General features: G+C 42.0%; 1 protein-coding gene across 1 annotated transcript in view; it reads right to left on the bottom strand.

The window, feature by feature from the left end:
- ADAMTS6 (ADAM metallopeptidase with thrombospondin type 1 motif 6) overlaps window positions 1-11,615 on the bottom strand; it is a 345,170-nt gene that overhangs the window by 200,291 nt on the left and 133,264 nt on the right. Inside the window, exons 8-9 of the mRNA XM_025216768.1 lie at window positions 6,262-6,305; window positions 2,838-2,943 (exon numbers count right to left, since the gene is read on the bottom strand). Of these exons, the coding sequence (XP_025072553.1) occupies window positions 2,838-2,943; window positions 6,262-6,305 (150 nt within the window). The remainder of the gene's footprint in view (window positions 1-2,837; window positions 2,944-6,261; window positions 6,306-11,615) is intronic.

The following is an 11,615-nucleotide window of genomic DNA, read 5'->3' as shown; positions in this document are numbered from 1 at the left end:
GAAAGAGTGGTGTCACTAGCTGGAATTACCATCCTGCAAGAGTGATAATACTTAAATCCAGAAGATTTAAATATTAGAATATGTATTTAACTCTATTTAAGTAAAGAAAACATAAAGTTCCCAGTAGCAAAATATTTAGAAAGGAAGAAAAAACTGAAACAAAGCAACAAAAGATGCCAATAAGCAACTATTACAAATATATATACCCGCTATAGTTTTATATAAAAAAGGGAGAGAGTTGAACATGGACACTGGAACTCCTTCTCAAGGCCAGGAGTCTACACTTGAGGTACTGAATGGCAGTTGGTTTCACATGAATCTTTATCCTCTCAATACAAGAACATGAGGGAACTTGCAGCAAATGCATAGCCTTAAAATCTAAAGTCTTACATAAAAGTCTCTGATCTTGAGATCATGGGATACATCTACACTTCAGTACATACATATATGAACTTCAAGAAATGCCAGTGGCTGGAAACTGAACCTAGATAAATTCAAATAAGAAATCAGGCACAAACTATGATTAATCACTGAGCAGTGATTCTTAACCAGGGTGCCGCATCACCCTGGGGTGCCTTGAGATCCTTTCAAAGATGCCAGGATGGCATTACACAATATTAGCACTGCTCAGTGTGCAAATATGATTCATGTGATAAACTCAGAGATCTGAAATAGGAATCCACACTGTTAAAAACATTCTGACTTCTGACCTGCTGGTGTTGGCTGTAGCTGTGTTGGTATAAGGAGACAAGGATCTTTGGCATAAACAGACAAGGATCTTTGGGTAAATGTGATATCTTTTATTAGACCAACTAAATAGTTGGATAAATTGTTCTTTGCAAGCTTTCAGGCACAAACACTCTTCTTCGGGCATAGGGAGATTCTGCTGTTGTTTTGTGTTCTCCATGGTAGAATAGAAGCCAATATGCAAAATGCAGGTCTGTGAAAATGTAAATGCTTGACAGTGAAGATCAGAGGCGATACGAGACAATAGGTGTGAGACAGGTAGGTGAGGGGGAGGAGGGAAGGTTGACCTAGTGAAAGAATGTAGCTGGTAAAATGTAGAGAGTTCAGGTCACCTGGGTTTACCAGGTGTCAGGCAGGTTATAACGTGCCATAAATCCAATGTCTACATGTAGTCCATGATTTCTAACTTGCTAGGCTCTTTCTGAGTTCTTTGCAACAGAAAATTTGCTCTATTATTTTTGTGTAGTCAAAAAAAAAAGTGAAAGCTAAGAGCTGGCATTTTCTGAGGGGTGCCTTGAGTCTATCCAGGGGTGCCTCAAAACTATCCAGGGGTTTCCCGAGACCTTAATTTCAAATAAAGAGTACAGAGCCAAAAAGCAAGAGTGCAGGTAGTTACAAACAGCTGCAGTTCAATAAGATAGAGAGATCCTTTGGCCATAGGACACGGAGGATGACTGCATCATTGTTCCCAAATTCAAATCCAAACCTTATGCAAAAAGATTCAGAAACCGCTGTCATCATAGCAGTTTTGTATAGCATAATAGCTATGCATATACTTCACTATTTAATTATATTTTATTTGTGTGTAGAATAACCTGCATAAAATGTATACCTGCATGATATAATGTCAATATGACATGCAGTAGCTGAGAGCAGATATATTCTATGAAGTTCTTTTTCCCTGTTAACAGTCCACTAAATTCACAGTAAGACTGGGTCTGATCATCAAAGATGTTAATGAAGATGTATTCCAGAATTATTAGTGTATCATAGAGGTTATTTCCCCATGAGTGGAAAATATTTCCTCTCTCTCATGTAAGTAATTACAGAAAGAGAAGAAGAAACATAAAGAGAGTGAGACTACATGTAATTTAAATTAGGTTTTCTTATTTTTTATAAGGTCTTAAGCAATTGTATTTGGATTTACAAAAATGATCTACCCCAGTGCAAATGCCTGTAAAAATCAGGGTAAAGCCTTTTTTCACAGATAAAATAAATTAGATCATACTTGCCCAGCGATTATCTTGCATGATAGGTGGGCTGGAAATAAGCGTGTACTTCCAACTGCAGATCTGATTAGTAGATTGACAGTTTCCATTTTAGTCTGTATGGGAACTTTTAGTTGCATCAATTAATGACTGGAAAAATATGACATCCATAACTCAGCATTGGTCAACCCATGTAAACAAAGAAGGAAACTTGATGAATTATAATAGGAGGTGCCTTGTCATTTTTTATTCATCAGAAGTTACTCCTAGTGCCAGCTTTCAAATGGGGACCTGAAACATTGGAAGCCAATTTCTACTCAGATTTAATTGGTGTCCCATAACATCATGTTCTTTTAAAATGATGTGCTGGTGCTTTGTACGTATGACTAATGTTATTTCTGTTTTGCATGCTTCATGGCTGTGTGAAATATGACCACAGCTGTACCAATGTTAAAAATAAAAGCAATGGTTTAATCAAAATCATATGAATTATGATTTAAAATAAAATATGAAAAGAAAGATTACCTGCTAACTGTTTTTGATTCATTGATAAACATAGATAAAAGAAGGAAAAAAGACAATATCACAGCATGTGTGTGTGTGTAACAGAGTAGGAAAACTGTAAACAAAATCTCAAAAGCAGAGATTAAACTGGAACCTGCAATTGAAGGGTAAACAATGAGTCTTCAGTTCTAAAGCTGGAGTTCTAGGTAAGATACATCAAACAAAATGTACTGCCTCTCATGAATGAAATTATCTACAGAAACCAGCAGCACCAGGGGAGAGATGGTACAGCCAAATTTAGGAGATCATGACAATTATTAGTATTATATTGTTAAATGGTTTAATAATTGTTATTATAATTTTTTTAAACTCACTCACTTGTGACCAATCTCATGTGCAATGGTAAAAGCTGAACCTAGGCCAATGTCTTCATTAATGCTGCAGCTCCTTTCAGGCTCACACATTCCAGCCACAGAGGCCAAGCCTGAATAAACAGAAGGAGACACAAAGGGTCATGCCAAGGTGTTTCAGTCTTAAAAGCCCTAGTTATAAATGCCTGAATTCTTTTTAATAACCTCCACACACAGAAGGAGCAGTTGGCAAAAGGTTAACTTTCTAGTCATTTGCAAAATCACTGAGGGGAATTTCACTTTGCCGGCTAGACATTAATATTTTTTGAACTGCAGTCAGTGCTGGAAAATGTCTAGACTAGGGGTTAGATTTATAAATTTTACTTCTGGTAACTTGGGACCACCTAGTAACTTGAGCCAGGAGAGGGAATTCAAGAAAGCATTTCTATTTTAACATTCCTGAGGCTGCAGAAAGCAAAATGTATCCACATTATTTTTCTAAAGAAATCTGTTTAAGTTTAGTGGGTTCATAAAAACATACAAGCAACTTTTTTAGCTGCAAAAAAACCCCAAGTGGGTTTTTTATTTTTGGAATTTTTATAAAAACAAAACTAAATGCATCAATGGAGGGAAAGGAGACATGTTAATAACAAGCATTCACTTAACCATGGCAGGCCTTTTCATTTATCACCCATCGTCTTCTGAAATTAAATCCTCATTGTATTATAAGTTCTGTTTAAAGATTTCTTAACGCAGAAAGTTCTGCTGTGCCATGCACACACTCTTCAGCATAAAAATATCATGCAGGTTGAATACTATTACAGACTAAATTTACTGACACTAATGATAAACTCTGACCAGGAACTTTAACCAAGGTATTCCTGTTTGGGGTCTATTATCTGGAAGAAGCATTAACACCTCCTCCAAGGGAATTACCTGCAAGTACTCCAAAACAATGACTGGAAAAAGGATAACTGCCATGCAAGGCAAACTATTACCCTTTATGAGAAAAGGTTTCCCAAACTATGCTTTTTTTTTTAACCTAAAACAATGTAGGAATAAGGTGAATAGTGGTCACTGGGGAAGAAGGATGAGGTGCATGAGGAAAAAGAATTGGTCATGAAAGAATTAAGAAAAATGTTTAAAAATTGTTGGCAGTCAACTATCCATAGCCATAATAACAGTAATATTCCAGCTGCCTACATTCCCCTCTTTTAACTGAATAAGGTATTTTTCAGTTCCTGACTCTGAATGCCATATAGTATCACTGACACTTCTATAGATGACTGTCATGATCTCACACTGACATGCCACATTTCAGTGGTGTGTAAAGTGATCTCTCTCTGTATATTTAAGACACGATACAACAGCCCCTATTCACATGATTAACAACTACACGATTAGGCTTGTGGCTTTTAATTCTGTATGATGCTTTTAGATTTGCAGAAGACAGTGGAGGCCAAAGCCAGAATTCAGTGTCTGAGCCAGGTGCTGAGCCTGTATGTGCAAAGGATGGCTAAGAAAGCATCCATTGAAGTCTTAGAGCAGCTGCAGGCACACTTTGTGAGGGCTACTTTCTTCTACACAGCTGCTTGCACAGCTCCTTATGCTGGGATTTTGGAAGGAGAGAAAGATCTGTCCAGTCCTTTTCTCCTGCCCATTGGCCTGCTGCCATATAGGAACCTATGCTAAAGTTTAAAAAAATGAATAGTAGAGTACTAAGGAATAGTTAAATATATTTAGTATAAATATCAGGTAAGAGAAAGCTTTCTTGGTTGAATACTTCTTTGCAATTTTCTCCTTTAAAACAGTGTTAGTGATAATTCTGACACCTCTTCAGTTCTCATCTGTCCACACAAATTTCAGAAACAGTAGCTTAATTCAAATATAAATAATCTAAAAGTGTTTGTTGAACAATTTAGTTAAAGTGACCCCGCCCCGCCTCCATTTTGAAGCTCAGGACACTGAATACATGAGTGGTTCCCAAGAGCTGTTCTAATTAAAATGTCCCACCCCCACCCCAGAGCACGTGTAAAGGTAACCTACTGCATTATTCAAGGTTGCAAAGTTATTTGTTATTTATGTATCTATTAGAAGTAATCCTTGCATGAAATCCCTTTAATAAACAAATTTTCAGTTAAAATCACTAGTGAAATGCAATAATTGTGACAAATAGCGAACACACCTTTTTGGTGACAAACAGCAAGAAAAACAGCTCTCTACCATGACTCCAGTCATGTCCTCCATTTTTGACAAGCACACGTTACGTTGTCACAGCACTAAGGAGTTTCCGCATTTGCTCTTATTTATGTCACTATGTTACATTACCACAAGGTGGTACAAAAAAAAGTAGTCTTGATGCTGTGCTTTGATGTATGTAACATGGTGGCAATTTAAGCCACAAGGTCCAGTTGCTGTTATTAGGGCCAGGTACAAATGCTACACTTATTGCACAATAAGCACTCAAAAGCACTCTACACCTGTAACTGAACAGATGTTTACTGTACATAGACTGCTTTAAACATGGTGGATCCCAGTCTAAGATATACCTGGATGTATGTAGTATCAGACTAAAGCACTTCACACACTATCGAATGCATGCGCCAAATCCCCTTGCGACTTAAGTTACGCTGCAGTCCCCTGGTGTTCCGGGGGCTCCTCCCTGGGCAGCATGCCAGCCTCAGCCAGAGCTCATCTGGTCCAGGTGAGCACTGGCCCAACCCCACTCCCTAGGGCTGTCACAGAGAGAAGACAGAAAAGGCTGGATGGCCTTTTCACCATAGGGGGAAGAAACAGAGCCCCCTGCTGCACAAGCCCCTTAGCCTCCTGGTTTGTAGTCTTGGGAGGAGCCGATCTGGGCCATGCCCATTTTGCAGTAGGTCTCCCCCACCCCTCCATCCCCAACTGGGAACTGGGGTGGGAGGAATAGAGCCCCCCTGCTGCATGTATCCAGCCTGCCTCCCCCCACCCCCCAGGACCCAAGCCAACAAATTGGGGAGTCTGCTTATCTGGACTTGGCATTCTCCAGCAGCGCAGGCAGGTTTCGAGCCCACCCCCTCCCCACACACACAAAAGGGCGAATGTCTGTTCTGTTTGCTCCCAACCTAACCTAGGGTACTTTGAGTAAAGCTCAACACTTAGAGCACTTCCGCCTCAGGCTTTTTGAACATCTGTACCTACCCTAGGTGTCATCTTCTTCTGCCTGGGACTCCTCTTTGTATTTTTGAAATATATGATGAATATATATATAAATAAATTATATGGAAATAACAGTAAGTGCTCTCCTCTGATAATTGTTTGGTAAATTTGAATGATCTACTAGGTTTTATCAGCACTACCATGAGAAACCTTACTGGCACCAGTGGTAAAAATGAATCTATTAATCAAGCAAATGATAACTAGCAATAAAGCAAACAGCAAATACCAACTGAAGTTCCACTTTGTAAACTTACCCAATGTTCCACAGGGCTTGTTTTTATAAGTGCAGATATCGTATCTGTTGAGATGAAAAAAATAGATAAATACAAAAGAGGATCCAACCTGTGTGATATTTTATATATTTATCACATTTCTGTTTCAGAGCATAAGTTGTCAGACCGCAATCAGTGCAATTATGTGCTGCCAGCTGGTGCCGGCATTTTCTACACTCTGGTGTAAACCGCAAACTGCAATACACTCACAGCCTCTGACCTCATGCCAGTGGGACACCTGCCAGTAAGAAAAAAACAGTTAAAGTAGAGCTTTGTAATCACCAGCTCTATAAAACAGCCTACCATGCTGTTACAGAGTTATAGCAGCATATCTTCAAACTACTACTGCTTCTTCAAGATACTCACTAGCAACTTCAGTACTAAACCTACTTATTCTTTTTTCTTACATTAAACATGGCATATTTTAGAACAAACGAGCCACATTTGTTTTAATTTCTACCGTATCAACTTTTATTCTTATTTTTTTTAAATGAATTCTTGACAGTTGCCGCAAATATTATTAAAAATCTGATAGAGATATTAGGTTTTCTCTCTAATTACCTTCCAACAATTATATCTGCTTTAAAAGTAGTCCATGAAATAATAATATTTTTTTTTCTATTTTTTTCTCTAGTACATAAAGGTCTAAAAAAAAAAAACCTCTCCTCCAACAATCAGTCTCCATTCAAATAGCATGGTGGAATAAATTATCAGTGTTTGGGGCTTCAGAAGTAATTAAAATGTTTTCTGAAACAGAGCTAATGTACAGTGTAAATAATGTAGCCAACATACTGCATGTAATACTTGTGTTATATCCACAACCTTACAAGTTGCCAGCACTATTTGATACTAAGCCTTTCCGGGATTTACATATATGTATATTGATTTCCTTGCAATACAACATTTTTAGAACATGTTTCTAGGGTTTTTTGAACCATTTGAAAGCAAAAACAACAAAGATGAGGAGACATGGCTTCTTTCAGTTTAATTTTTTCATTCAGTTATTTTTTTAAAAATCAGACTACCAAGCAAAATCTTTAAAAATTAATACCTGTCTTAAAACTAGTGACATCTACGAGCATGGCTAAATACATATATAACTTGAAATGCCAACAGATACGTTTTTTCTCTACCCCAAATTTATGAGCTCAATTTGAAAGAGCAAAATTTGGCCCCCGTCTTTTGACTGCTGTATGCATGAAGACCACTATAACCACATGGAATCCCAGGGATTATAATGGGGGTCCAACTGAATGCCAACGCCAGCCTTCATGAGGATCCATTTTCAGGACCAAGGCCAAATTCATTTTTCAGAAACATGTTTGTACAATTCAGAATTAGGCATCTAGGTCACCTATATAACTTGTAAAATGACAGGTGCCTTCAAAGGGTGATTCAGAAAGCTCCAAGATGTACCGAAGTAGCTGATAATAAATACTAAAGCACAATGCTAAAGTACGTCTGAATTCCCACCCTCTTAGGAGCTTAAGCGCCTGACTCAAGCCAGCTGCTAGCTCCATTTACTTGCAATTCAAAATGCTTAGTCCCACTTCTGTTCTACTTCCCTCTAGCCAATAACCTAATAGTTACAGTATTTGCCTAGGAAGCAGAAGAACTAAGTTCTAGGCTTACCTCATCCTGACGAAATCTGAACTCAAGACTCCCATTTCTGAGAAGAATGATCTAACCATCACACTATAGAACAAACTGAGCAAGGAGACTCCCTGCACCTGCTCTAAGGTGGGCCACGCTATGTGGTCAAGCATGCAAGAAGCATGGGGCTAGAAGAACAAAAAACAGGGAATCAAACCTGTAGCCTAGCTTTACTGGAAATGCCTATAATACATCCAACATATAACTTTTCTCATATACCTTTCCCCCCCTAAAATCAGCCCCCTCAAAATTGGGGTACATGTTTTAAGCAGGAAAGCTGTTTTCTTCCTTGGAAAAGAAGCAAGTCTAGAGACACTGTTCATGCCATTCAGCTACCAAGAAAGCAGAGGCCTATCTTAACCCTCTCACAGCCTGTAGTTTGTGTCTGAAGCAGAAAGTGAACTACTGGTAGTATCTTGATGAGGCTTGTGATGTGGAAACAATACTTTATTTACAGAAACTTATATTAAAAACTACTTACGGTAACCAGGATTAAAGGTCTTGCTACCGCTTTTGCAAATGTCTAGGGCATGACCTTGTGTAAAATAGGTTTAAGTCCTCTTGGGAACACAGTGGACACATCTACTTGTACAATTAATGTGCTTGAATTTTCTGCACAGAAAAAATTCAGGTGCATTAAATAGCACCTGGAATGCATCTGCACATGTGCCTATCAGGAACAAATTTGCTCCCGACAGGAACAGTTCATTCCAAGGCTTCTCCTGCCCTGCTGTGCCCCCCTGCCTCAGTCAAAGCAGTCAGGGAGAGCTCCAGGCTCCCCTAGGTGGTAGCCCCAGGCTGACAGAGCCTGGTCCCAATCTCCACAGGGCAGGGAGAGCTGTCCTGGCTCTAGAGCAGGGGCAGGCAATTATTTTGGGTGGAGGGCCGCTTACTAAGCTTTGGCAAGCCATCAAGGGCCGCATGACAGGTAATCAGGGGCAAATAAATGTTAATTTTATAAATTTTTTCGGGGCCCTGCAGGCTGGATAGAATGGCCTGGCAGGCCGCATCCAGCTCGTGGGCCGCATTTTGCCCAACCCTGCTCTAGAGGCAGCTGCCTCCCAGCCATGTGGAGATTGGGCAATTTCTGCAAGGTGGGAGGAGCTGTCCCAGCTCTGGGGACAGCCGCCTCCCAACTGCACGGAGATTGGGACCAGTCCCAATTTCTGCAGGGCAGAGAGCACTGTTTTGGATTTGTGGGGACTGGTCCCAATTGCTCTGCAGCTGGGAGGGAGCTGCCCTGCAGCCAGGACAGCTCCCCCCACCCCACAGAGATCAGGGCTTAACTAAGTAGCAGGGGCCCCCTGCTGCCTGGGTGACGAGGAGCAAATTGCTACACATGCGCTTCAGCACATTAGTTAGAAAATATGGTGTTTATGAAACAACTAAGAGTATAAACCTATAAATAGGGACCTGCCTAATTCATAGTGGCTGCCTCCAGATTTTGCAGTCCCAGTAGCATAAGGTGCCATTTTTGCAGTGGAGTGTGGTGGGTCCCCCCACGCCTTTGAGTGGCAGAAGGGTCCCAGCAGTCCCACCCGTCCCTAGAAATTGACAAATGAACATTTATCAATCTCCAAGGAAGGGCACGACCTCCAGGGTTTTGTGGCCAATCAAAGGCATGGGAGGCTTGCTGTGCTCTGCCATGAAAATCTCCCCCTCTCTCTCCCTACCCATGCTTCAGGATGCCAGGGCTTCCTGCCAATGTTTGCAGTTCCCTTCCCCTTCCCTTCCCCTTGTCCTTCCCCCACCTACTCCCTTCCCCCTCCCCCCGCCCCCACTTCCTGACCATTTTCCTGCTTTTTCGCAGGGAGCAGGCTTTATTGTGAGAACTGAACTTTTTCATGGGGACATAACAAATTTGCAGCTTCCGCAAAAATGACAGAATCATGAATTTGGTAGGTCCCTACCAATAAGTGCAGTAGACATGCCTGAAAGGAACTAATTAGTGGATGATACAATAGTAGAGCACAGTATATACTTTCTGCATATATCATAGATTAAAAAAAAGAGTGAAAATTGTCATTAGGGCTAAGTACAGACAGTCAAAGGGCTTTCCCCTCACAGCTCTGCTGGGCTGTGAATGCCCCAGCTCCACCCACTTGCCAGCCCCTCATCTGTCAGCCATGCGGGGGTCAGTGGGGATAGGGAATCGACCCCCTGCTCTGTCCCGCCCCACCAGGGTCTGCATAGTGGGAGTATAAACCCCCAAGGCTGGCACGGGGGCTGGGAATGGGTGAAGAGTTGGGGCTGAGTTGTTTGCAGTCCAGCAGAACCACGCTGTTGAATGAAAGCCCCCACCTCAGGGACTTTCTCTCCCACCTGCCATGTAGACCCCAGCTGATGGGCTGGGGCCAGAGCAAAGTTCCATTCCTCCCCATTGCCCACTTCCCCATAGCTGAGAAGGGGAAGGTAGTGAGGGGGTGGGGCTAGGGTGGCAGAGCTTTGCTGCAGAAAGGGAAAGCCCCTACACCTCAGGGGGATTCCCTCTCTGCCACTATGCAGACCCCAGCTGGGGGGAGCCAGGGCCAGGGTGGGGGTCTGTTGCCCTCCATGCCCACACCCATACTACCACTGACAGGGCTGGGGAGGCTGCCTCCATTCTCTGACAGTCAGGGGTGGGGCCTCCTAGCTTAGCTGCAGCAGACAAGGTGGAGCAGAAGCTAGCCCACCCAATCTGCAAGTGAGGGCATTAGCAGGGGCTGCAATGCATCTTGGGATTCAGGGGGACTGAGATCTAACTTAAGTTGGGCGGGGATCTGGGGCAGATGTTCAATAGACTGACTGGTTTAACCTAAATCAGTTACATCCCTATCCATATTTATCTTAAACCAGTTTCAGACATTTTCAAACTGATCTATGTTCACTGGACTTCTGGTCTGTTACAGGTTTAAACTGGTTTCCGATCACTTATATTGTTTATGAGTAATTTCTCTCTCTAGCCTAGAAGTGTAAGCAGGCAGAATTAACATGAGACAGATGTAGACACGTGACACATTTAGTACAAATACATTGATTTAATTCCATAGTAAAAGTGAAACAAACATGTGATGCATAGTCTTACTCTGGGGTAAGTCACTCCATTTCAAGACAAGGACATCCTTCATACAGTAAGTAATAACTATATCCAGTGTAAGTTAAAATGATGTACTAGTTCTGTATCCACTTTCCCAGTCAGTTTCATCTAGGGGTGGCTATTTGTTAAATGAAAACTGGGTCTCTGCCATCTAGTGACAAGGTATGGGAAAAGCACCTACTTCAGTCATCTTGGAAAAGTACCAGCTAGGGTACTTGTGGGGAGGGGGCACAAAGTGAAGGGGCTCTGATCCAAGCCCCCTCCCCTCCAGCTCAGGTCAGACAAAGCCCAGCCATCAGTTCAGTGCTGCTCACTTCCCTTTCCCCCCATGCCCCTCCCTCCATTCTGACACCCCCGGAGCTGGGAGTGGGGGAGGGGCTGGGAAGAGGGGTGGTTCAGCTGCCTTCTCAGAGGCTGCTGGAACATCCCCACCTGCTAGCCAGGAGGGCCAGTCCAGGCAGGCTCAATCCCCCACAACCCAACGGGCAAACAACTGTTGGGTTGGGAGGGGGGCACTCTAACTCATGGCACCGTGAGTTAGAGCAGGGACCTGAATGTCTGTCTGCACCCTGTGTGTCCACTCTTTGCCAGAACAGATTCACTATAG

This window comes from Alligator sinensis, unplaced genomic scaffold, assembly GCF_000455745.1.
Source record: "Alligator sinensis unplaced genomic scaffold, ASM45574v1 scaffold346_1, whole genome shotgun sequence".
NCBI lineage: Eukaryota > Metazoa > Chordata > Crocodylia > Alligatoridae > Alligator > Alligator sinensis.
Note: the sequence above shows the minus strand (reverse complement) of the source record. Positions and strands in the feature narration are given on the sequence as shown.